At 36.0% G+C, this 25838-nt stretch overlaps 1 protein-coding gene across 7 annotated transcripts in view; it reads right to left on the bottom strand.

The window, feature by feature from the left end:
• The window catches only part of CEP128 (centrosomal protein 128kDa), a 342764-nt gene that overhangs the window by 160859 nt on the left and 156067 nt on the right, over window positions 1–25838 (bottom strand). For 6 of the 7 annotated variants that reach the window (XM_005860142.2, XM_014534684.1, XM_014534685.1 and 3 more), the window contains one exon: window positions 21018–21210. In XM_005860142.2, the coding sequence (XP_005860204.2) occupies window positions 21018–21210 (193 nt within the window). Of the gene's footprint in view, window positions 1–11391; window positions 11423–21017; window positions 21211–25838 lie in introns of those variants that run through there. The other variant, XM_014534689.1, reaches the window with a different exon arrangement.

Here is a 25838-nt window from a genome sequence, read left to right as displayed (position 1 = left end):
TTCACTGAAGAGAGAGCAGCCATCATTGTCAAGTGCTACAGAGAGATGAACTGAGACCACTGAAAAGTGGCCTTTGGATGTCACAATTAGGATATCAACACCAATTGCAGAGATAGTGGTTTCATAAAAGAGGTACGACGAATCAGATGTCAGCAGGTTGAAAAAAGAATGGTGGAGTTGAAAAAACAATGAGCAAAACAGGGTAGTTCTTCAAAGACGTTTGAGTAAGAATGATATAAAGTTGTGCTCAGATGGGTCTTTGATTCCAACAGGGTTGTTTGTTTGGACAGGACTGGAGCACATTAACATACTGAAGGTAAAGGGAACATCACAGAGCATGAGTGTGAAGACGGAGGGGAAAGTGAGGATAGCTGAGATCGGAGATGATGCATCGGGAAGCTGGAAGGTTAGTTTTAAGTGGAACCTGTCTGCAGAACTGTGTACATTATCTGCATTAAACAGGACTCCTTGGTACTAGCAGTTTCGTTGAATTTAGGTCACATCAAATTACCAAATGCCAGCAACTAAAATTTGAAAAATGAGAAAGTTTTCTAAACATTGAAAAGAAGAAACTCTCTAAATCAAAGTGACCTTCCAGAGATACAAGGTTTCCTCTTATTTAGCTTAACAATAAAACTTATCTTATCGATGAACTAGAAGTATAATGGTCATTTTTCTTATACAATAAAAGGAATTTAGAGGCACTCTGGAGTAGGTAATGGATTTTCTATTTTCATACCATCATTATATTTCCCAAAATGTATCTAACAGTCATTCAATTGAAAGTCTTTAAACATATCTTTTAAAATATCTGAGATTAGAGATTGTTAATGAAATACTTTCTAAGTTGTCTATTTTTTCCCGCTCTAAATTAAATACTATTAGAGTCACATTTGACAAACCTTATTTAATTTATTTTATTCTTAAAATAAAAAGGCACAGCCATTTCTGTTTTGTCTGTTCCTGCATTTTATTTTTAATAACTCGGCTAACTTGGAAAATGCTGAATAGAAAACAGGCTAACATTTTAAAATAGAAATATAGAGGAAGTCACACTGTAACATCTGTTCTATCTGCTTACCTCAAAATGTGAAGATAACTTAAATTAGATTTTGAATGTGCTTTGTTTTATTTTGTTAAATAAGAGTTTACAGAAGATTATAAGAAGATTCACTGAACAAAGGGTTGTTAAGGCAAAGGTTGAAAATCAGACACACTTCAACATTTTGGGAGATAACAGTATGGCATCAAACATGACCAGAGCTATTTCACAGGACTTGTGTACTTGCATTTATCAAAACAAAACAAAACGAAGATCATGATATTTCAGAGATTATATGTAAATATTACAGCTATAGAATTTTAAATGTTTTTTTTCCTTTTGAAACATAAGAATTTGACTCTGCCAGAGGAGCCAGGGAGCCGAGGCTTCGGCCTAGAAGATGTGTAAACTGACCTCTCCTGGAATGTCAAGGAAGTTTTCTGAGAGACTAAACTTTCTTGCACCAAGACAGACTGAAAGGGACTGTTTTAAATTTTAAACTAGATCTCACATTTAGTTCACTCTTTCCCACTGATTTTCTTTCCTGTTCAACCATCAGTCTTCACACCTCAGTCATAAAGAATCTGTTGTTTCAGCTACTCAAGCTAAAAACTTTAGTACGGTCTTTGACTCATCTCTTTTATCAAACTCCACAACTACATGTCCTTTGCTCACTCTGTGCCAGCCACACTGGCTTCTATGTGGTGCCTCAAATATGCTAGACACAGTGCTGCCCCAGGGCCTTTGCACTGGTGCTTCTCTCTGCCTAGGATGCTCTTCTCCCAGATATGTACACAAATTATTCCCTTTCACTCCTTATTCCAATGGCACTTTTTCACTGGAGTGAAAGCTACTCCCATAATCTTATTTAAAATTATATTTTGCCTTTGATGGCATTCCTCAATTCTCTGAGCCTCTTCTTTGCTTTTTCCCCATGGCAATTACTATCTTCTAGAATACTCTATAATTTACTTTTGTTTTTATTGTCTGTCTCTTGCCAATAGAATGCAAGCAACACAGCTGTGGGGATTTTTATGTATTGTATTCACTCTTAAATCTTTAGTTCCAGGAATAGAAGCAGCATTATAGGAGATTCTTGACAAATATTTGCTGAATGGATATTTAAGCAAAGTTTCAAGATTTGCGAGTAAAATCAGATTAGTTATACACCAAATAAAGCAAATCACATTTTCCGATAGATTTATTTGTCCTCAACATTATAGGTGCTCGAAGATAATTTATTAAATTCTTCTGTACAGTCTCCTGCCCATATTTATTTTGTCGCCCTTGTCCATTCCCCAGTGCAATATCTGGGTAAGAGATGTTGAATGAGACAAAAACCAAAACTATAAGTTGTGTTAAAATAGCAGTTAACATTTATTGAATAACTAGAGGCCCGGTGCATGAATTTGTGCACGGGTGAGGTCCCTAGGCCTGGCTAGTGATCAAGGTCAATAAGGGCCTGTCTTGCCTAGTCCTGATCAAGCCAGGAGGAGGGACTGCAGGAGTTGACCGGCCAGCCCCATCTGGGCTGAACAGGGACAACCGGCCAGGGGGAGGGACCGCAGGAGGTTGGCTGTGGGAGTGCACTGACCACCAGGGGGCAGCTCCTGCATTGAGTGTCTGCCCTCTGGTGGTCAGTGTGCATCATACCTACTGGCCAGTCATCAGGTCTTAAAGGTCGCTTAGGCTTTTATATATATAGATTCCTAGCTATTGTTTCAACCACTGTGTGTGTGTGTGTGTGTGTGTGTATGTGTGTGTACAGACACATATATAAAAATCAGGGCATTAATACAATTACTGTACCACCACTTAACTAGGGACAAAGAGGATGAGGAAGTTTCCTAAGGTCACAACATAATAGAAGTAGGATTTGATCCTAGGCAGTGGGCCTTCAGAGCCAAGCTCTTAACAACTTCGCCCAACAGCTCTTGCATTTTCACAGGCTGTTTGAATGCCTTGCAGAACTGCCTACTTATTCTGTGTACTGCATTATATTAAGAGCTACTTACATAAAATCAGCAACAACAAAAAAAATTCTAAAAGATGTACAGTAACACAAATAAAGCAAAAAACTAACCAAAATAGCCATAGACAGCAGGATTTTTTAATCATATAAATGCCACCACCTAAAAATGCACACTCTGAAAAGATTATTGGTTTGTTTTTACTATTCTTATGGTAACTTGGAGAGAACTGAAGAAAAAGTTCTGAGAATGCACAGTGAAAACTGACAGATTAATAGATGATGCAGGAAAAAGAAGGCCAGAGATAAAATGTAGGCAAAATCAATCACTGCTGCGTTAAAACAATAAATAGAACCTTGGGGAAATCTGCCTTTTGGAATCCATCCTTTTATTTATAAATGAGACCGTTATAAACAAATAAGGTATAAAGGGACACTCCCATTCTCAAAACAATTACTGTCTCCAAGTCCAAATAAAGTACGGAAGTTCTCTACCATCCACCATAAGACTGTCTTGTCTTTTAGTTCTTACTTAGTTCATAATTGCATTGACTGAAAAACCTCTTAAATCTCTTTTAATTCCACATTCTCCAGCTTTTTAATTCTTATAATTTTGTTGTTGAAGAAAGCAGACCTTTTGGCCTGTAAACTTTCCCACATTCTGAATTCTGCTGATTGAAATGATTCCTGGGTATTTAGCATAAATTGGTAATTAGAGCAATGGGCAGGTGGCTCAGTTGGTTGGAGCATCAGCCAGTACACCAGAAGGTAGTGGGTTTGATTCCTGGTCAGAGCACATACCTAGGTTGCAGGTTCGATCCCTGGCTGGGGTGTGTACAGGAGGCAACCAATGGCTATTTCTCTCACACAACGATGTTTCTCTCTCACTCCCTCTATTTCTCCTTCTCCCTACCCTCCCTCTCTAAAAAACAACAATAAAACATATCCTCTGGTGCGGTTAAAAAAATAAAAAGAAACAGGATATATCTATTCTCATCTACTTCAGAGTTGACTGGATTCATACATATCTCTGCAGCACCTACTAAAATAATAACAATTTTTAAAATTTTATAAAAATAGCTTTTCTACATTATAAGTCCTAATTTCTTGGACTTCTCCACAAGTTATTTTGGAATATTATAAATACTAAAGGAACAGATATTTTTATTTACATTAAGTACTGTACAACTGAATATAAAATAAAGCAAGTCACTTGTCAAGTAAGGATCTCTTAAAATGATCATCTAGCCAGGCCAGTGTGGCTCAGTGGTTGAACATCGACCTATGAACCAGGAAGTCCCAGTTGGATTCCTGGTCAGGGTACTGCCCAGGTTGCAGGCCTGATCCCCAGTAAGGGGTGTGCAAGAGGCAGCTGATCAATGATTCTCATCATTGATGCTTCTATCTCTCTCCCTCTCCCTTCCTCTTTCTGAAATCAATAAAAACTATGTTTTAAAAGGTCCTCTAATTAACCCCTTGTTCGTTAATGTACACATCAACCTGCCCAAACAGCCCGTAATTAGGAATTTTACAAGATGTGCAGCCCATTGACTTGAATTGGATATTTTCTTGAACAGAATTTTTTAAAAATCAAAAGTGATTTAGTATAACCAGAACTGACAATGTACAAACTCCAACAAAACATTTATAAAGGGTAACTTTAAGACAATAATATGATTTGTAAAATAAACCATCTGATATCCAAATTGTCCTATAGTTTTCATTAAAGTGATACAAAAAATGATAGACTAAAATCATTAACTTGCACACTCCAGGGCTCTAAAGTAAATCTTGATAATTCACCAAATAAATAAACATTCATCCTCCTGAGAAAACAAAGTATGGCAGCTAAAAATAAAACAGCTCTTTTGGTTTACATGAGAAGCTACCTAATTTTGTTTGTTTGTTTTCCTGATCTCAGGAAATGGTTTTGATTGTTTCTGTAGATTGTGTTAAATGTCAGACTGAGGCAACATAAATCCAAAGAATTCACTTAGGACACTTTGCTGTAACTTCTCTAAATCAGTCCTTTATTACTTGTTCTTTTTTCTAATGGGAAAAAAGTACACTCCCGTTAAAGTATGGTCTGAGGATTGATGTATGAGACTACACCATAAATTTATCTTTTGCCAGATAAAGCCCTGACCTATCTAGACAGAATACAAAAGTGTGTGTGTGTGTGTGTGTGTGTGTGTGTGTGTTTATACCACACTAATATGATACTTACATAGCATCAAATAACATATAAAACAATCAACTGCCCTTCAAACAAATATAAGCAAGAAAATGTACGAAATTGCAATAGTAATGTATTTTGTTCCTAAAATGGAGTGAAAATAATTCCACAGGCCTGACAGCATTTACTTACTTAACTACTTGCATTTCAATTCACTTTGGATTACCTTATCCTTCTACAAACATAAGTACATAAAATTAGTTTGTTCCTTCTAGTCTAATTCTAATAACTATACATGGCCATCCTAGGGAATTAGTGCATAATAGCATACTTCAATAATCCTCTTTAGAAATAAACTTTTTAATTTGAAACTTTCTTCAAAAAACTGAATATAAGAGAGTAAAGAAGTTTGAAAATATGAACACAAGCATTAAATCTGTCTCCTACACAATAAGGGATTTGAGATAATCGTAATGGCAGTTTGATCAGGAAATTCTGGGGTCTTGAGTACCCAGAACATGGTCTAGAAAAGAGAGATATTGTGGCTCTGAGTGGGCAGCCATGGATCCAGGGCCCCATATACTCCTCATCCCATAGATGGGTGCTCAAAAGTATGAGGCTCAAGGCAGGCACTGGGATGTACCCTCAAAGGGTAGCTGAAGATCACAATAATTATAATGATTCCCATACTTATTCAACCAGAAGCTTTCATAAAGTTCTGTCAACCAATCTATCCAATCTATCTCAGTCAGGAACACACCAGTGACTCCATCTTTAACACTGTGAAATGACAAATAACCAAGTCAGTCACCTGGGTGCTCTTCCCTGGAGCCTGGAGCTCAACCTTAGATCTGGCACAGGCTTGAGTATCAGTCTACTTCCAAACCCCACATACCTGCAAACTCTCATCTGTAAAATACAAGAGTGAACTAACTCCATCTCTCACCAGGTAATGCCCTGACCTATCTGGAAACAATACAAAAGCTAAATTTCATCTCGTTATAGGGCAATCAAAATAAACCCAGGCATATTACCAAGTTGAACCATACTGTAGTTCTTTGTTACTACTAACAATAAAATAGCTATAGAGAAAAGCACTTTATGTATTTTGTATTATAGGTAAAAAGCAGTTTTCCCATTGCTGCTAGCAACATCCTATAACCAGGTAAAATGAATCATCACATTCAGTCTAGAAAACATTCTGGTAGTTGATATAAAACACTCCTCATAATCTGATATCAAACCACTTTTCCTGGTTTATCTTCTTTCATTCTTCCTCTTCTGCTTCTCATATAAAGAAAACATTTTCTATTCTTGCCTTGCTGAATGTCTTCCTATTTCCTGAACAAGCACGGCCTTTTCAGAATTCTCTGACCTTGGGTAGGTTGTTTCCTTTGCCTGCTTCTTCACCTGGCAAACTCCTATTTACTTCCAGATTCCAACTGAAATATCGCCCATCCAAGCAGAGCTGGTGCCTTCGTCATGTGTGTATATATCATTTTATTAATATCTATAACAACATATACAAAGGTTCACTGAAGTTAATATCTAGACTACAGGGCTATAACGTCCTCAATGGGAGGGACATGGTCTCGTTATTCTTTGAATCCCCCCAGTCTTGCACATAGTAGGTTTATTTTTGTATGTATTTAAAGCATAAAATGTTTATAAATACAGTAACTTCTGTTTATCATTACTTACAAGTATTAAATAAAAGAGACTGACAATAAGTATAGTGATTTTGTTTCTAATTTTATGTAGACTGTATTCATCATCCTACAACTGGCCCATTTGCAGAGAGAATCAAGAGTCAGCTGCATGGAAAATCTTGGTTATTAGAAACTATGGAAAAGTAAGTGGGGCTTCGTCATTCCTGCTGCAGTTTCCTATTCTATTTTTCAGCACCTAGTGTTTATCTCTCCCTCTCTGCTGAGTAGGAAGAAGTTAGAGAATTCAATTCTATGAATATTATTCATGTGCATGGGATCCAATTTTAATATTCTGAAAAATAATGCTACTTATAGGAATATACTGAATATTCTATTCTTTCTCAACATAGCAGAGGCCTGCAAAATATCAAAATGTAAATCTCAGACACCTAATTGTACAATATATTTCTCCCTAAGCAAGCCCATGTTTTCTTTAGAAAGTGTGTATACAATTGGAATTTTAAAACTTCCACATGATATACGTGGGTTGCACCATCCATTCAAGGAGTAACACACTCAAAGCTATTTCTCTCACCAGGATTCTGAACACTGCTATTCTGAGCTGGGAAAGGCAAGAGAAAGAAAATAGAAAGCAGACTATTTCTGAAAGGCTATTATGTAAATGGAGCATAAGGTGTGTTTCTGTTCATATGCATCTGTGTAAGCATACGTTGAGCACATATATGTGAGTTTGTCCAACTACATGATAGAAGGCAAAACTGACACAGCAGGGTTTCTGTAGAATCGACTAACATCAGACAAGAACAGACCTAGAAAATTACCCAATCTCTCTAACAGGCAAACCTTGAACTTCCCTTATTTCCTCCACACAGGACAAAGCCAGAACTGCTTCCCTGACATTCTCTACCCACACCCCACACTTGAGAATAATAAAACCACATTGTATTAGCAGATCAACACCTTTAAAAATGTAATATTTTAAGAAAAATATTGTCTAATAACTCATATCATCTTATCAAAAGTCAGTTCCCACCTTAAACCAATTGGAGGCCAATGACATTTGGAAAAATATATTGAGTACACAGGATTATTTTATCTTTAAAAAAGTAATTACAAAACGTGAAAAATATTCTTACAATGAGTCATGAGGGCATAAAAAGAGTCTTCCCCGTGACTGTGCTCACACAGAGTGGCCTGCCACCCTACTTCTCGTCTCTGGTGTCCCTTTAGCCACTGCTGCTGCTCTTTGAACTTGGCTGATGGAACAGAACCAGCTGATTTCCATTTCCTTCTCTTGCCTCAGAAGCTACTTATTTTAAAGGCACTAAAACACGATGATAAAGAGCATGGCCTTTGGAGTTTATGAGCCCTGGATTCAAATTTCCTGTGTGATTGGGAAATTTTGCTTCCCATCTTAGGCTCTTTGTTTCTTCATGTAAAGAAAGAAGTTGGATTTTTTTTTTCCTAAGTGCAAGGGTCATTGAAGAGTTGAGGTAATAACAGATGGTATAATTTATCTATATATAAATTTATCTATATATAAAAGCCTAAGTGACTATCCAACCATCCGACCGTCCAACCGTCCAACCATCCAACCAGCCAGTATCTATGATATGCACTGACCACCAAGTGGCAGATGCTCAACACAGGAGCGGAAACCACAGGCATGGAAACATGGAACAGACTGATGAATCTCAGAGGGAAAGGGAGAGGAAGGAGAGGTGGAAGAGATTAACCAAAGATCCTATATGCATACTAGAGGCCCAGTGCATGGATTTGTGCAGCAGTGGGGTCCCTCGGCCTGGCCTGTGGGGATTAGGCCAAAGCCAGCTCTCCGACATCCCCCAAGGGGTCCCAGATTGCGAAAGAGTGCAGGCCAGGCCAAGGGACCCCACTGGTGCATGAATCTGTGCATCAGGCCTCTAGTTTATGTCATAAAATAATTACTCTGGTCTGCTGAGTGGAACTGACAGGGATGGGCCACAGTTTAATATGAATAAGATGACAGTTGTTTCTTGCAACTGGTCAGGACACATTTTACAAAGGAATCTTTTCTGCATTATCCATGGATCCAAAGGTTTGTCTCTTGCCCTCCATGAGTTTCAATTTCCTTGTTAATAAATCAGGAATAAATACCTACCTCAAACAAAAGACTATCTGAGAAATTACAAAACATGGCTACCACAGAGCTTGGCATGTGGTAGTTATCCAGAAAACATTTGGTCCCTTTTCATTTACTTTGTGTAGCTAATAAAACCTTTTCCCAATTCATCAGAAGGTACTAAGTTTTGAAAAATTAAAAGCTAGATCCAAACAACTTTGTCTGGGCAGTCGAAAGAGTAATTAAGACTCCATAGTCTGAATGAAAAAAAACCTTGGTCTGAGCAAAATATTTTCTAAGCTCTACACTCTAAACCAGTGATTTTCAACTTGTTTCATTTCATGGCACAATACACTAATTACTAAAATTCTGCGGTTTAAGATCTGACCAAAAAAAAAAAATAGGTATAAATTTGATTCATTTACACCACATAGCTAGAGTTGTATTGGCTGTTGTCATTTTTTTATTTAATAATCTAAGGGAAAGAGGTCAGTGCCCCTGACTAAATAGTTAAGTATTGCATATTTTACAAATTCTTGCTGCACACCAGTGCAGGACAACACACCATTTGAAAATCACTGCTCTAAACCAAAGACAATATAATTGTGTAATCCAAAGAATGAATTCTGTATTTAATAACCATCTAAATTTTTTAATGCAATCTATACAACAAGGAGGAAAAATCTAGGTAAAGAAAGCAAATAAATCTCCTTAAAATAGCCTTCCTTCTGATTTGGTAAAGTTATTTATCCACTACCAAACTACATAAATAATTATGTTATTTTCTATCATTTTTTTAAACAAATGTACAAAACTTAGAAAACTCAAAGACTCTAACCTATAAATCTTTAATTTCCCTTTTATATTTTGGTATTGATGTTATAGTCTTTATTGTAAGATGCCTTGAATTATTTTTTAGATATAAAGTACATGTTTTTTTTCTAAATAGAAGTAATAGTATAGTATATGAGCTTCTATTTACATTCATCATCTTGAACCTCCTAAAGACTTCTCAACAATTCTGGTAATTCTACTGCAGATGAATCTCTCAGCAAATGATTGATGAGGTGGAACAATGGCCAATACAGGCCTTCTAGGGTTGTGCTGTCGGAAACATTAGCCATGGGCCACACATGGGCAAATGAGCATATGAAATGCAGACGACTGGAACTGAAATATGCCTGTGCAGGTAAAATATATGTCAGATTTCAAAAACTTGATATAAAAAAAAAACATAAAATAGCTCATAATTTTTTATATTAAATACATGTTGAAATAATTATATTTAGGATATATTGGGTTATATAAAATATATTAAAATTAACTTCACATTTTCATTTACCTTTCTTTAGTGTGGCTATAAGATAATTTTAAATTACATACATAGCTCACATTTGTGTCTAATTTATTTGGAAAATACTGCTCTATGATGTCGTACACTTTAATCCAATCAATTATGTGTAAATCTGTTATATAAATCAGGATATAGGTAAATGAATCAAATAATAAATAAATAAGTAGATAAATAAAGTTCATAATATATCTCTGCTTAAATAGTTTCACAATATTGCTTAATAATTGTTTGAAGAATATGCTGAGTTTACATAATTAGGTAAATGGGGAAGGTAGAAGAGGGTAAAGGGGGGATAAATGGTGATGGCAGGAGACTTCACCTGGGGTGAATTGTACACCTGACACCTATATAATTTTATTTACCAATGTTGCCCCAATAAATTCAATAAAAAGCAAATAAATAGGTAAATGTTAAAGTAAGCATTACATTTCATCTGATGAATAAACATGTATAAGATGCTTATGGGTCACACACTGTGATAAGCCATGAAACACTGATACATATATTTAAGATAAGGTCTATGCTCTCATGAGGTTCATAGTTTTATGGAATAATATAAAAAAGAAAACAAGTACATACAATAAAATCATCATATTTAGGATATGTTGGGTTACATAAAATATATTATTACAATTAACTCACATTTTCGTTTACCTTGCTGGGAGAAAGGCATCAGATAGTACTCTAAACAAAATGTGTGTAAGCATTTTTATTGTGGATAGTGTGCATTGGTATTTAGGGTTTGCAGATCACTATAACCAAATGTCCTTCAATGTGTGGAAGCATCCTGAACCACACAGAGTTACCCAGTTCAAAATATTCAGAGTGCCCCTACTGAGAAACACCTATTGTCATGTCACACTGTGGTCAGGATAACCACTGCTCAACACAACTCACACATAGTAATTATTCTCTGATGCTGATTCCTGGACACTGGGGTGAACCCAGAGCCAAATACTCAGAGACTCCAATCTAAGAGTGCAATCACATAAGCTGGTACACAAAACCATTTCTGTTCTTTGGTGTACGAATACAATACATATATAAACATACCACATTCACTTAAATATACGGTGCATGTGTCAATAATAACATCTTGCCATTTTCAGTCTAAGAGAAAAATAACTTATTTGAAGCATTTAAACGTAATTTCCATATTTAAGCAAATAACTTATTTAAAAATCATTTCCCATTTACAAAGACTTTTGTTACTGAGCAGAAATACCAATCTTAGTATTCTTACCTGACTCCTCATTGAGAAGCAGAGAGAAAGAGAGAAAAAAATAAACCTTCTGTCATTTGTTATAGAATTGTACACCATTCTATAACAAAGGAAACTGCCATTCTAGAATGGTATGGTGAGAAAAAGATAGTCACTACTCTACAAAATGCCAGATCTTTAAAGGAACAATGAGTCAAACTACCATAAATAGATATGAAGGAATTCATTATTTGATAATGATAATTTATAAGTATGAATGAAATGCATAAAAAATGTCACATCATACTTTAATGTCAAACCTCCTCATCTCTCCCACCCAAATCAAAGAAAGATAGTTTGAAGAACTTACATTCTGGAATCTTATTCAGGCTTGAGACAACAGGACTGTTTTAATCCATGCTTACATCTAGGATAGCAAAACTACTTGCCTCAAAAATAAGGGTGTAGTACCCGTTCAAAATGCCTTACTACATAACTCAATTATCTCTATAAGTGAAAAACTTTGAATGCATAAATTATGGAGGAAAATCTAGCATAAAGGAGGAATAGTGTCCAAAAACTGATACCCTTTTTGCATTAAAATATTCAGGGCTAATTGTAATTTTAGCACTGGTTTTTATCCTTGCTTTGTTCTTTGGCCAAACTTAACACTTCTTGTCTCCTTCAATGAAAAGTGGCGCTATTATGTTCCTGGAAGCCTGAGCAGGATTCCTCAAAGCCTAATTTTAAGGTCTTAATTGGCTGAAGCAATGGGAGACCATACAAAGCCCACTTCACAGAGAAGGGCAAGATTGCCAGGTCACTTGAGAACAGATGAAGAGCTAACTGGAAGCTATTGCTGAAATCTTACAGTGTTCTGGGAAGTTTTACCAAATACTAACTTCCACAGAATGGAACACAATCATCCATCATAACACATAACCCAGAGGGGTTGAAGTTAGCTTGTAGAAACAGAACGATAAACCAGAAACAATCATCTTCACTTAACAATTGCATTTCATAACAAACCAGAAAAGCTTTATGGAGGTTGGACACTGTGAGTGGTTCTGTGGTATATCATTGATATCAAATATTTTGTTATACCTACGCCCTCAATAAACCTTGACTAATAAGACTAACCATTCCCTTACTCTATTCCTTCAGACTGAAGAAGAAAAGAGAAGAAATAGTGTAAGGGAGCACATAAGAATAAATAAGAACCCTGGAAGGCCCTTTCTATTAGGCAATCGGCACCTCTCCCCTTTTCCTCCCCAATCTCTAAATCCCTCCAACCTGCTTCCTTCATTCCTGCAGTTTAGAAACCCACAGACATCTCTCCTGTTACCATGACAGCTCTGATGTTTTTGCTTTAGTCAACACAACAGGTGCTATTAACATCTGACTAGTAGGGAAACTTTCTGGTAACAAAAATCACACAAAAAAAATGTCTCTTTATGAGTGCTACCATAATCTACAATTTCTATTCCCTCCATGCATTTAGAGCATTTGATAGTCATAGCAGACATACATACATAAATAAATAAATAAATAAATAAAAACAAACAAACAAATAAATAAAATAATCCCTTCAGTAGTTGCTTCTTTGGGAGCACCAAATCTACATGAGAAAAAAAAAACCACATGAAAGAAAAAGAACTCTAGAACCAACCTGAGCCACTGCATCAACACTTTCCTCTATACAATATACTCACAACTATTTAATCCTTGTCATAACTTTATATGTAAACTTTTCTATAAAACCTTATTTGAATTAGATTTCCTAATTCTTTTACTAAAAGTAAAAGAATGTCTCTTTCACATATGGAACCCAATAGAACAACACAAACTCCAAAGAAGCTAATAGGCAATCACTGATGATAACTCAGTTTTAGCTTTCTTATGGCTTGACTGAGCAAGACCAGTACTTTCATTGGCACAAATTGAACTGAAGGAGGAAAGAAGTAAACCAGGCAGCCAAATGTGCATTACCCAGCCATGGATCTCATTTAATGTTTCTACCCAGGTGATAATAAGAATGAACGGATATTTTAAACAGAGGGGGTAAAAAAAAGTGAGCATCATTAATGACTATAGACCGATTTCTTACAAAATGAACTTTGGGGTTGAGATGCTGAAAGGTGAATAAAATACTTGAGAACTAGAAATTTAAAAGAGTGACACATTTCAAGATACACCTGAAGGGAAAGTGAACTGAAGAAAGACTGCAACAAAAATTGCAAATGAAAAGTAGAATAGAGCTGTGGAAAAGTAATAGGATGCTCTGTCACCTGGACATGGTTCAGAGGTGTGGAGATGGAATGACCAATACAGTCCCACTGTGAAAGAGTTCAGATTGGTTTACATGGAGACAAGCATCCAAGGCCAAACACTTATGTCTTGTCTAACTGGACCTTACAGTTGACCTGAGGTACATTAGTTTAAGAAGCGATAAAGATCCATTTAGAGTAAAGTTTTAAAAATCAATCAATAAAAAAGATTTTCAAGCAGAAGCCTCAGAAGGAAGTACAACTCTCCATCCAAACTCATTCCAGATGTCAGAGGCAGCTGCACAACGTCAGAGAGCAAATCCTAAGGAGACCTCTGCCAGAAAGGGCATTTTAAGAGTTTGCTCCACAGATTCCAAAAGAAAAAAAGAGTACATATTTATGGGAACTATATAAAAAGGATTAGTACTGAATTCAAACCCCAAAAGCAGAAAAATATTCCAAATTCTTATTAACTCTTATTCTTAATGTATTTAAGTCAAAGCATTTTTATTCTCTCTTAATAGTTTAATTAGATTATTTCTCTGCCTAAATAAAAGGACCAAAAAAGTGAGTTAAGTAGATTTAGGTAGAAAATTAATATGAGCATCACATGAAGATATGAATACTGCATAACAGTATAAGTGTATTATGCCAGAGTTGCATTCACTTTGATTTCCAACTGGAATGTAACCACATATTAACTAGTTATATTTTCCCTCCTTTAACAGTTTATGTTTTCAGAATGACTTTTACATGAAGACTGTTTGCTTGGAAACAAGGTATTTCACTGAAATTGCATTTGCCTCTCCTACTCCTCCCTTAATGAATACCATTGTGATAAACATATTTAGAGAAATATTGTGAGAATTGGTGTGTTTAGAAAGTATCTGAAGTCATATCACATACACAGCAGCCATTTTCTCTTCCCTGTACTGTCCTAGATAACCTCACCACCACAAAGATACAAATATTAAAGAGAACCCATCAGAGGCGTCACCGACATGGAGGAACGAGATGGTATTACTTAGATACATACCTCTATGGAGTGTTCACATTATATATCCATAGCTACAAAGCACCTAGAATCCAAGACCAGTTCCTTATTTAAGGTGAGTTCACAATTTCAGCTAAGAGACTAACTTCTATATTTGGCCATAATCATCAGCATTTCACTGCAACTAAATCATACTACAAAGGAGTCTCCCCTTCAGAGGACCTTGGAAGAAAGGACTTCTTCCCTCTGCCACAGGCATTTTAGTTTCTGGTAACCTCATAGCTTCAAAGTATTCTGACATCTTAATTAAATCTTACATCTCTTTTCACAAGAGGAACGTGCTTCTTTGTTAAGGTATGCTGAGTCCTTCTATAGTCGGAGCAGAAGAAGGCAGAGAGATGTTAACCAGAGGGCAACTGTTATAGTATTGCCAGACTCAGCTGTGGTTCTAGTGGCAGGTATGACTGTGTTAAGAGGGAAAAGAAGGAAGAAACTATGGATCATAAATTGGATATTCACCTGTCCTGATCCCAGTGAACTTTGAAAGCTTTGTGAGAAACAAATTTCTCATGACCTCAGAAGTCAGTCAGACAGAATGATTCTTGGAAACAGTTCTTCCATGGGATGTATGTAGATGGATTTGAAACTAATTGGTTGTTCTGAAAACTAGTGGCCTTTAATCACTCTTAGTTTTAAAAACGTAACAACAAGGTGTGGTCGTGGGTGACTGATTAGGAGGCAGGTATCACATTCATAGTGGAGGCACACAAAAGAAAATGTTTGATCTTTGTATATAACACAAGGAGAGTTTGTATATAACATTAGAATTAGCTTCATTAATTGGGCCTGAGGCTTGAAGTTCCTGTGAGCTATTCATGAAATTATAGGCTACCATGTACTAAAATAATGTGAAAGAAAATCTTGGAAATATTACAGCTATCACTAATAAAGAGTTTATATCTACACAGCTAAGCTGACCATTTTTTTCTGGATTCCTAGTGGTTCAGTTATTATGGTAGCCAAAAAGACTGAGATCGTGGCAGAGCAGTTTCTTTCTAACATTTTTAACAAAAAACTTGATTTCTTTACAACTTCATGGAACAGATCCTAAGAAAATGAGAAAGGACAGGTTGTTTCCAATTTGCAAGGCCTATTGAAGTTGACTGAGTAATACTGGTTTATTCTGGTATGCAACATGATAGCGAGAATATAAGCATGAGTTTCACAAGTCCTCTTGCATCTGTAATTCACTGTCTAAACCAGCAGTCGCCAACCAGTGGTCCGTGGACCATTGGTGGTCCGTGAGGTCTGAAAGGTTGGCTACTTATGAGAAACTACCAATCTCCACTTGCCTCCAGACTCAGCTGCCTGACTTTAAAATGGGATGAATAATCTCAAGTGGTTGTTTTAAGGATTAAATGAGATATTACACATAAAAGCCTGAATATAAGGCCACCTCAACAACAATGAGGGTGAACAGTTGAACATAAAGGTCTAATATAATCTGTGGGGCACTGCGGTGAGGAATCTTTTCAAAATGTGACACGATTAAGAAATGAATTTTAAATACTAGAGTACAAAGTCAATAGTCTCAAAGGGAAATAAAGCAAATCTGCAATCTCTCATGGTTGATGTGATGATCAACTGTAACGAATGATCAAATGATTCATCTAATCTAGAAAGGAGAATGTGTGCATCAGTGTCTTTTCAAATACTACATGGAAGAACTTGAAGGCCTTTACTCTGAAAAGATAAATATGAGAAGGTTTCTCTTATTGCCAGTGAAAACAGCTTAATAAAGGACATCATCAGATAGTTTGGTGAGGTAATTCTAAGTTGTGTAATCCTTCATATTTGGTCTTGTGTCTTAAAGAAGCAGAAAAAGCTACAGCAATCAACATTGATGTTTATTTTCTTTTTGATTGCTAGAACAGACCTAAGTGTCTAGTGTAGATATAGTAAGGGGTTATGCCTTCTGATGAAGACACCATAATAGATGGACTTAAAGGGACCAGAGGCTAATCTGTGCTATCCATGTATGTATCCATCCATCCATCTATTCATTCATCCATCTATCCATATATCTACCCATCCATCCATCCATCTACCCACCTGTCCACCTATCTAAATATCCAATAAGTAAGTTTATTTCTTATTTAAATATAAAACACATGGCCAGATGCAATGGAACAATAATAAAACAAGAGATTAAAACTTAATACAAAAACATATATATGCAGATACTGAGAGGAAAAAAACAATAAATGGCAAATGTCATGTAATTATATCCAAAAGTGTTAGTAGCAATGGGGTGGTAAAAGGAATAATTCCACTAGCAAGGGTCATGATAAGGATTGAATTTTCACAGAAGGAGAGAGGGGAAAATGGCGGGGTTCCTGTAAGAATCTGAACATTGTTGTTCAGCAGTGTGAGAACCACTGAAGGTTTCTGAGCTGAGGAGTCCAGGGCTCAAAGCTGTACCTGACGAAGATTCACCTGGCGAAACTGATTAGAACAGCAATTGTGTGTACACATGAATGTTTTCTCTAAGGAAATGCTATTGGATGGAGGTCAACTGCAGGATGTGCTGCAAGTAATTTATTATAAAAAAATACTACACCAAATTTGAGAATGATTTACTTTCTTGTATTAATCTCAGAATATTTAAGGTTATTTCTAAAAGATGTCACCATAACCAAATGTGTTATCAAATAACCGAGAAATGGATAGAGGATAGCTGGGGCATGGGAAATGGTGTGAGCTTGGGCCTACCAACCAGAGTGTGCCTGCTTGGGAAATCTGTCTGAAGGCCACTGGCAGGCTCACAGGTAAAGACCAGTCAAGTGGAAAGTAGAGACTAAAGGTCAAGAAGATCTTCAAATAAGGGAGCTTCTGTAATCCAAAGAACTTACATGCATATATGCATAACCCACGGACACAGACAATAGTGCAGTGAAGTCTGGGGAGGGGGCAGGAGTGGGATGGGAGGTCAATGGGGAAAAAAGGGGTACATCTGTAATATTTTAAACAATAATGATTTACTTAAAAAATAAAAAAGAAGCTCTGCAATCCTTTAAGATATAAGGTAATCAAGAGCTAAATAAGACAGAGATAGTGTAACTGGAGAGGGAGAAGTAGATATAGGAGAAGTGACCAAGGAAAATTGTAAAGCCACCAGTTTCAGGAGACAAAGCGACTGGGAGAAAGTAAACTTTCCTTCAAATCTTAAGTGTAAGAATAAGTTTTAAGTGTTCTCACAAGTTATAGATGAATGGGTGAGTGGCAGGAAAACTAAATCAATCAATCAATTTTGCACAAAAAAACAATGCCACTCCATGTCTAGCCTACATGTTAGGGAAAATTCCTACAGTTTATAAGTCCCTTCCTAGTCTCTGTCCCAGGAAGATATCCTCTGTTCTGCCAGCCACAAACTGAGGAAGTGGAACAGAGATTCAAAGAAAGCAAGGAAAAACAGAAAAATTAGCTGAATGGAGTTTCTCAGAACTCTGGGAACAGTAAAACCAAAGGAAAGCCCTTGAAAGAGATCACCATTGCTAGAGACAAGTCACCTACATGAGAACCTTCTGAAATGAAGAACGTGTTTTAGAGTCAATGCTTTGAACAGCACACAACTTAAAAGCACTGAAAAGAAACGTTACCATATCTCTATTATTAGTAAAAGTACTCATCCTCAGAGCCCTCTGTAAGGCCAGAAAAATGGTGTATGTATATTAGACTTTTCACTAAGCTGGCTCTATGCCTTGGATATCCATATATGAATGTATTATCCTTTTGAAGCACCTTGCAAAAAAAAAATTTAGTCACGACAAATTTCTAAAATGTGAATTAAAACTCCAAAGATTTCTACTAAAACAGATCTCTCAATTTTACATAGCAAATCTAGGAGCTATTTCCCATTCCAACCTTTTCTCCAAATGGGTATGAGTCATATAGAAGGCAAAGATCAATTAAACCCAATCACAGATGTTAAGAAGCTAATCATCAAAATAAAGAACCACCATTCAAAATATTATGATGTGAAACTGCCAAAAATAGTAGTGTATTCAAAGTGCTAAAAAGGTAATGGGAGAAAAAATTCACTTCTCCACCTTTACTTTTGACCTCATCCACTGTCATATCTTCTGGGATCCTGCTACACCAGTTAACCTTTCTTTCACCTGTTCAAACTCTGGAATTCCTAGATCATTCTGTTCAACATTTATGGTCATACTTAAGCTTGTCTACAATCCGTAGCAACGAAAATATAATATTCTAAAAGTTACATTCATTCTACTATTAAAAACTGAAACTATCTTAGACATACACATATTTTTCTTATTGTTTGCTTACATTTTTGATATTCAGGTATTTTTAAATAGTTTTTAGATATTATGCTACAGAGCTAACTCTAATCATAGTACACAATGGAGCTAGAATTACTACTAACGATGTTATAGTGTCCCTAAATAAATCGGGAAGTTCTTAGAGAATATCGTTGTGAAGTGAATAGAAATATAATCAGTTTAAATGCTTCTGTAAAATGTAATACATAACTGAAATATTATGAACACAAATATTGTTATAATCCCAGAGTGTCATAAACAAAATATAAATCACGCTGATTAAATTACTCAATTTCTGCCAAATATTTACTGATTTTTCTTGTGGTCCTGCAGAGTTCATTGTGATTTCTTTTTTCACTAAAATGTGATGGCTCCCGTATTAACTAGTGCAGCAGTCATCCATTCACTCATTCATTCACTTATTCACAAATATCTGACATATCAACTACGTTCCAGGTTCTTTCTTTGTTCGTTGATAAGGCATTGAACAAAATGAAAATGCAGCTGTCTTTTAAAACCATAATTAAAGAGATTTACAAAAGTGCAAAACAATACCACTTTTCAATATTTTTGTCTTGGAAAATAATTAAATTTCATTAATTTTATGTTCCATAGAATGAATTTATAATTATTACCTTAAAGGACTATCTTTTAATTCTTAATTTTAATTTTAAATATGGTAAGTATTGATATATATAATGCACAATAAAATTTTTGAGAACTCAAAGAGCTTTTAAGAATATAAAATGGTCCTGATACAAGAAAAGTTGAGACTCACTATAGTAGAGTAAAAAAAATTTTAAGTGGTATATAGGGAATAACCATGATGACTAAAATGAAAAACCAAAAAAAATTATTTTGAAGAGGATTGCCATATGTCATATGCTTAGTTTCTTTAATGGGACACTATATTAATTTTTTTTATGGATCTTAAATTCATGAAGTTCACTAATAAAAGAAAAGGCCTACAGCCAGCACAACATAAGATACACTTAGGATCCCCATATATAACTACTGTTTTTCTTCTTCCTGTCATGATGCCTCTCTAGTAAAACCGAAGAGAAAAGTAGTTTCCCAAGTCCTTGTCTAACTTTTAGAGTTAAGTATATATAGCCTACATATTAAACATATTACACTCTGCCCCTGCTCTCCCAAACTCTCTTCCCCTTATTCAATTGTTTTCACCATTGTGCTTATAGTCTTCTATTATATAATTTACCTATTTACATTTATTTTCTGTCATCCCACTCAATAAAAGGTAGACAAGAGTAGGATTTTTTCTAATTTATTCACTAATGTATCCTCAGCACCCATAACAGTGCCCAAGACAAAATATGAACAAAATAAGTATTTGTTGAATGAATTAATAGGTATTTTACTCAAGTCAAGCATAAATTTTGGTATTTTACTAGGGAAGAACAAACATGTCTTGCCAAATTAACACTTTCCAATGACACGAGCTGTGTAAACAGGAGGGATATTGTAGCTGATGGAAACACTCTCAGGGCCGGGACAGTTTTTCCTTCTGAACCCGGAAATGAAGACAGGAGAGAAAAAGGAAAAGAGAAGAATCTATAATAATAAAAGCATAATATGCTAATTAGACCGGATGTCCTTCCGTACGTCCTTCTGGACGACCTTCTGGACGAAGCCGGGGCTGCATGGGAAGCCTGGGTCCCAGGTGCCTGCCAGCAGCCAGAGGGAAGACCAGGTCCCGGGTGCCAGAGGGAAGCAGGTACCAGCAGCCGGGGGAAAGAAGGCCTACTCTTGCATGAATTTCATGCATCAGGCCTCTAGTATGCAATAATCTGAGCTGGAGGTAAAAGAAGTAGGTTTTCTCCCTCTGCTGGATTCCAGGAACACAAACAAAGAACAGTGAGAGTAAGAGCAGCTAACACACCTCTCTTCTCTTGGTGTATTTCTTCCAGAAGCAGCTCCTGCCTTTCTATCTGTTCCAGGAGACACTGGAGCTCCGATTCCTTGTTCTCAGTCATATTCCTGAGCTGCTGTCTGCACAGCATTAGCTCGTGCCGCAGACTTTTCTCTCTGTTTTCTCTCTCCTTCAGTTCCTCACAGAGCCATTGAAGTTTAGTCTAAAAAATGACATTTATAACTAATTAAAAAAACACAAGGTACAAATCTAGAAAACAGTAGTATTTCAAAACAGTAAGAAAAATATCATAACATGAGAAAATATGGACAATAACTAACAAACTTAAGCAAAATGAAAAATATACAATGGTTCATATCAGTTAAAAGTTGGTGTGAAATTAAGCCACTTTCTTAGATTTTTTATAGAAATTTTGTATAGTCTAACATCTTTGCAAAGGCAATACTACAGAAAAATTGGCCTACTAAACTTCTAATCATAACACAATTAGCCTCCTAATTTGATATATAAAGCAGTTTAGTAAAGCATTTAAAAATCAAAATCACCCTGGACTAGGACTAGAAATTTGATAAAAGAGGGTTTATTTCAGAGATTTAATTTTTTTTTCCATTTCTGCTTCCTAAAAATACATATCCCCATGGTCCACCTAATCAGGTAGAGAGATTCTCCATAGGCTTAGGGAGATAAAGTCAGCCTTCCCCCACCTTGAAGAGGTGAGAAAATGTAATCAGAGCAAACTCTCTTTTTCATAGATGCTAACCTCACTGTCTTTAAGATTTAATCTGCCCTTCATATTTCCCTTCCCTTTCCCACTTACTACATCACAATCTTTGGCCTATGAGAAACAGCAAATCTGTTTTATTGGAGCAATAATCCTATTGGTTATGGTAAAAACAAAATAATAAACCTCCAAAAAAACCTGAAACAAAGTGGTAATCAGGTTTGATATGTGTTATTATGAACTAAATTGGGTCCCCTCAAAATTCACATGTTGAAGCTCTAAACCTCTATGTGACAGTATTTGGAGATAGGGCTCTTAGTGAAGTAATTAAGATTAAATGAGGTCATAAGGGTGGGACCCTCAAGAGACACAAAGGCTTATAGCAAGTTTGTGCTCCCTCACCGCTCTTTCTGATTTCTAGCCCCCCAACTTCCCCAAACCACCCCAACCCACCCCAACCCCACCCCACCCTTGTTTGCATGAAAGGTGGAATTCTACAAGCCAGAAATAGGGCTTAACGGAAACCATCCTGACCCCTTGATCTTGGACTTCTAACCTTTATAACTGTGAGAAAATTAATGTCTGTTGATTAAGCCACCAACCAGTCTGTGGTATTTTGTTACAGTAGCCTGAGCAGACTAATACAATATGACCTATGGCTTTAATTTATTCATATGAAGCCTTAATTCCATTGCCAGACAAAATTTTAAAAACAGATTATAGCTAGATGCTTTTTGTGAACTGAATATGTATGCAGAATATGTTATTAATTCTACAAAACAAAATACCAAGTTATGGAAATTTAATCAACCAATAATCAATTATGAGAATCAGTATCTGTTAGAGAAACACCCAGAGTCTTTATTAAGTATCTGGAAGAAACAGCTTGAATACTATAGGAATAACTTTAACAATAACAAATAATAATTAGCTGACAAGGCTATTAATCACAATGCAAACACCATTCTATTAACCACTCACAAGAGCATTTTATAGATTACATAATAGCCTCATTTATTTAACTATATCAACAAGTATTATTAAATAAACCAAAAGAGAAAGAATTTCTCAGTAAGGAAATAGTTGTCTTATTCATAATTGACAACTTCCAATAAGATGCGAATATTTATAATTATCTAGTTAAACAATCAAAATGGTCTTTTTAATCTATCAGAATATCCTCACTGAGATTTAGTATAATAATATATTAAAATCATAAAGGAAAGACTCAAAACTAAAAGCCAAGGAAAAGAGAAAATTTGAATAAAAAGAGTATTGCTGATAAAGTTAGCAATATAGGGACCCATAATTATGGTTGGCTAGCTTCAAAATCCATCTAAGCATCAGCCTCCACAGAAGCTTCTGTGTACCTCTTACATGTGTGTGGGGGAACACGGGAGACTTAGCTGGAAAATTTGTAAGGAGGAAATTCCGAAAGAATTTTCTAGGGGAGTTGGCTGAAGGTGATGGCCCATATTGTTCCTTGACCTTTCCAAACAAGTCTGTACGCACAGACCCCCGAGTGTTTACCAGAATCTTTATGCTTAATCTTTATGCTTAAGAGTACTGCTGACGCCTGTGTCCTCCCAAGAATGCTTACCCTACTGATTGTTCTAAAAGTCAATTTCAGCTCAAACTGCTGTTACAAAAAAGCCTGAAGAGGCAGGCAAATGAGACTGTCTGGTCTCTAGCCAGGCAGTCCCTTTGCCCTCTCTTTCACAGCAAATATGTGTCAGAGTAATCATTCATCTGTCGCTCTGGACCTGCTGGTCAGCCCCGGCACATGTGATATTAAAATTATTTACATAAGTGTCAGCTTCTCCAGACAAAACGTGTTCCTCAAGAAGATCATGTTTTAATTAATTTTTATGTCCGGAGCATACAGCACAGTATCTAGGACACAGTAGTTTCTCAGTAAATTCTCTGATAAACTGAATAAAATTTGGTCTCTACATCTGCTATCAAGATTTATGACAAAACAAATCCACAATCTCTGTGAATTCCTTGCCTGGCATTCCTTAACCACCACCTCGAACATCTTCCACCCACAATGCCTTATTCTGACCATTCGATGGCTATTTTATCTGTGCCTGGTCCAACTCTAAGTTGGACTTCATGTGTGTACTGTGCCAACAAAGCAATAGTGACACAATCCCCACTCAGTCCTCTAGTTCTTTTAGGATTAACACTAACAGAATAAATTCATGTGGCAGATTTATGAAAACAATTACCAAAGGCCTTCAGAGGTCCTTCTAATACTGCAAGAAGTCAGCATGGACTAGCTGAATAGCAATTCCACTTTCCATACAGTTTTTGTCCTTTGATTTCAGATCTTATCTCCAATACTTATAGAGCTATTCACTCATAGTTCATGGGAATTACAGTATTGTGGCCCATCAATAACCCAAGCCATCTCTCCACAAATAGATTCCATTCCTCCCCAGTCCACTGGTCAGTGTGGGGAGCTTATCAGGACCCTTTTACGCGGTAGAGGAACAGTTGTCTCATGCAGTATTAAAACCCGTCTGATCAGAAGTTCAATCCCATTAAATGATAAGGGAAAACTGCTTACTAGCTCCCAAATTAAAGAGCTGTGATCAAGAGTCATCTCTGGCTCTCATAAGTTAGCTGAACAACAGCAGTGAAAGTGTTCTGTTCAGAAATGATAAAGATTTTAACTTGAAAGAAAATTCCAAGTACATTGCTCTTGTCAAAACTGTGAAGTTGGGAAAAAGGAAAAAGAGAAATGCTTTATTAATGCACAACAGAAGTTTCTAGTCAAAAAAATTCTGGGACAGCAAAATATGCATATTCTAGATTTCCTATGCAGGTGGCATAAATGCAAATTTGCATTTGGTTCTATCAAAAATGGTTAGGACAGTTAGGATCACAGTTCTTAGAACTGGATAGAAATTTTACAAGGTTGGATAAATTTCTATTTTTAATCATAATACTGTTTCTTATTAAGAATTTTTAAACAATTTTATGTATCTTTTTTATATTTTTTTATTGATTTTAGAGAAGGGAGAGGGATAGGGAGAGAGAGATAGAAACATCAATGATAAGAGAGAATCATTAACCAGCTGACTCCTGCATGCTCTACACTAGGGATTGAGCCCCCAACTCGAGCATGTATAGCTTGACTGGAATCGAACTGGGACCCTTCAGCCTGGCGCTTTATCCACTGAGCCAAACCAGCTAGGGCTTAAGAATTTTTTTTGAGGAGAGCTTCTCTAATTACTACCTGGCCTTCAAAGGTAAACCTTGTCTTTCTACCACCTCCCACCTGTATCTTACCCACCCATCTTGGCCATTATTCTGTGTTTACTCAAATATTCTTGCATTTTATACCTATAATTTTTTGGTCATACAAATTTTTTGTATGACCAAGTTTAAATATAACACAATTGTAGAAGCCCTCTGAGACATGCTGGCAGCTTCATAGCCTCCCATCCTCCCAGTACAAACATCAGAGTTAGTTTTTCCTTCTCCTGTGTTCTTCTGTCAATGTTGACATAGTTCTACAATAACATAACACACCTTAAGGAGACTTCAAATTTGTTTACATCACCATTCCCCCCATTAACTTCCATGGCTTACTAACACTTATATCCCCAGTGTCCGTACACAAAAAAGTACACAATCAATAAATCTTGGCTGAAAGAAGACTTTAGATGGCAATACACATAATGGTAAGAACACTTTGAGTGGACATGGCATGTGATCCATTTTCCCATTCTGAAAAAGTCACATTCTTCTCTGAAACTTCATTTTTGTCATATTTTTAAAAAAGGACATTGTATAAACTCAAAGGTTCTTTCTTTGTAATAAAACCCTAAGTTGGACCACGATTGGTCAGATTTACAGTACAGTTGGTTTTCTTACAGAATTTAAATGGGATGGAAGATTTTGCACTTTATGTTAAAGCTGAAATAAAAGTAGTCTAAAAAGAAATGCAAGTTCTTAAATATTTATACTTGAATAAACATATCTATACCTTATGTGGTCATAATTTTCTATATATTTTAATTTCTATTTCAATAGAAATAGAATACTTAAATTTCAAAAATTTGAATTTCCTAGCTGATCTATGAAGATAGTTGATAATT

The sequence above is a fragment of the Myotis brandtii genome, unplaced genomic scaffold, assembly GCF_000412655.1.
Source record: "Myotis brandtii unplaced genomic scaffold, ASM41265v1 scaffold132, whole genome shotgun sequence".
In the NCBI taxonomy this organism is placed as follows: domain Eukaryota; kingdom Metazoa; phylum Chordata; class Mammalia; order Chiroptera; family Vespertilionidae; genus Myotis; species Myotis brandtii.
Note: the sequence above shows the minus strand (reverse complement) of the source record. Positions and strands in the feature narration are given on the sequence as shown.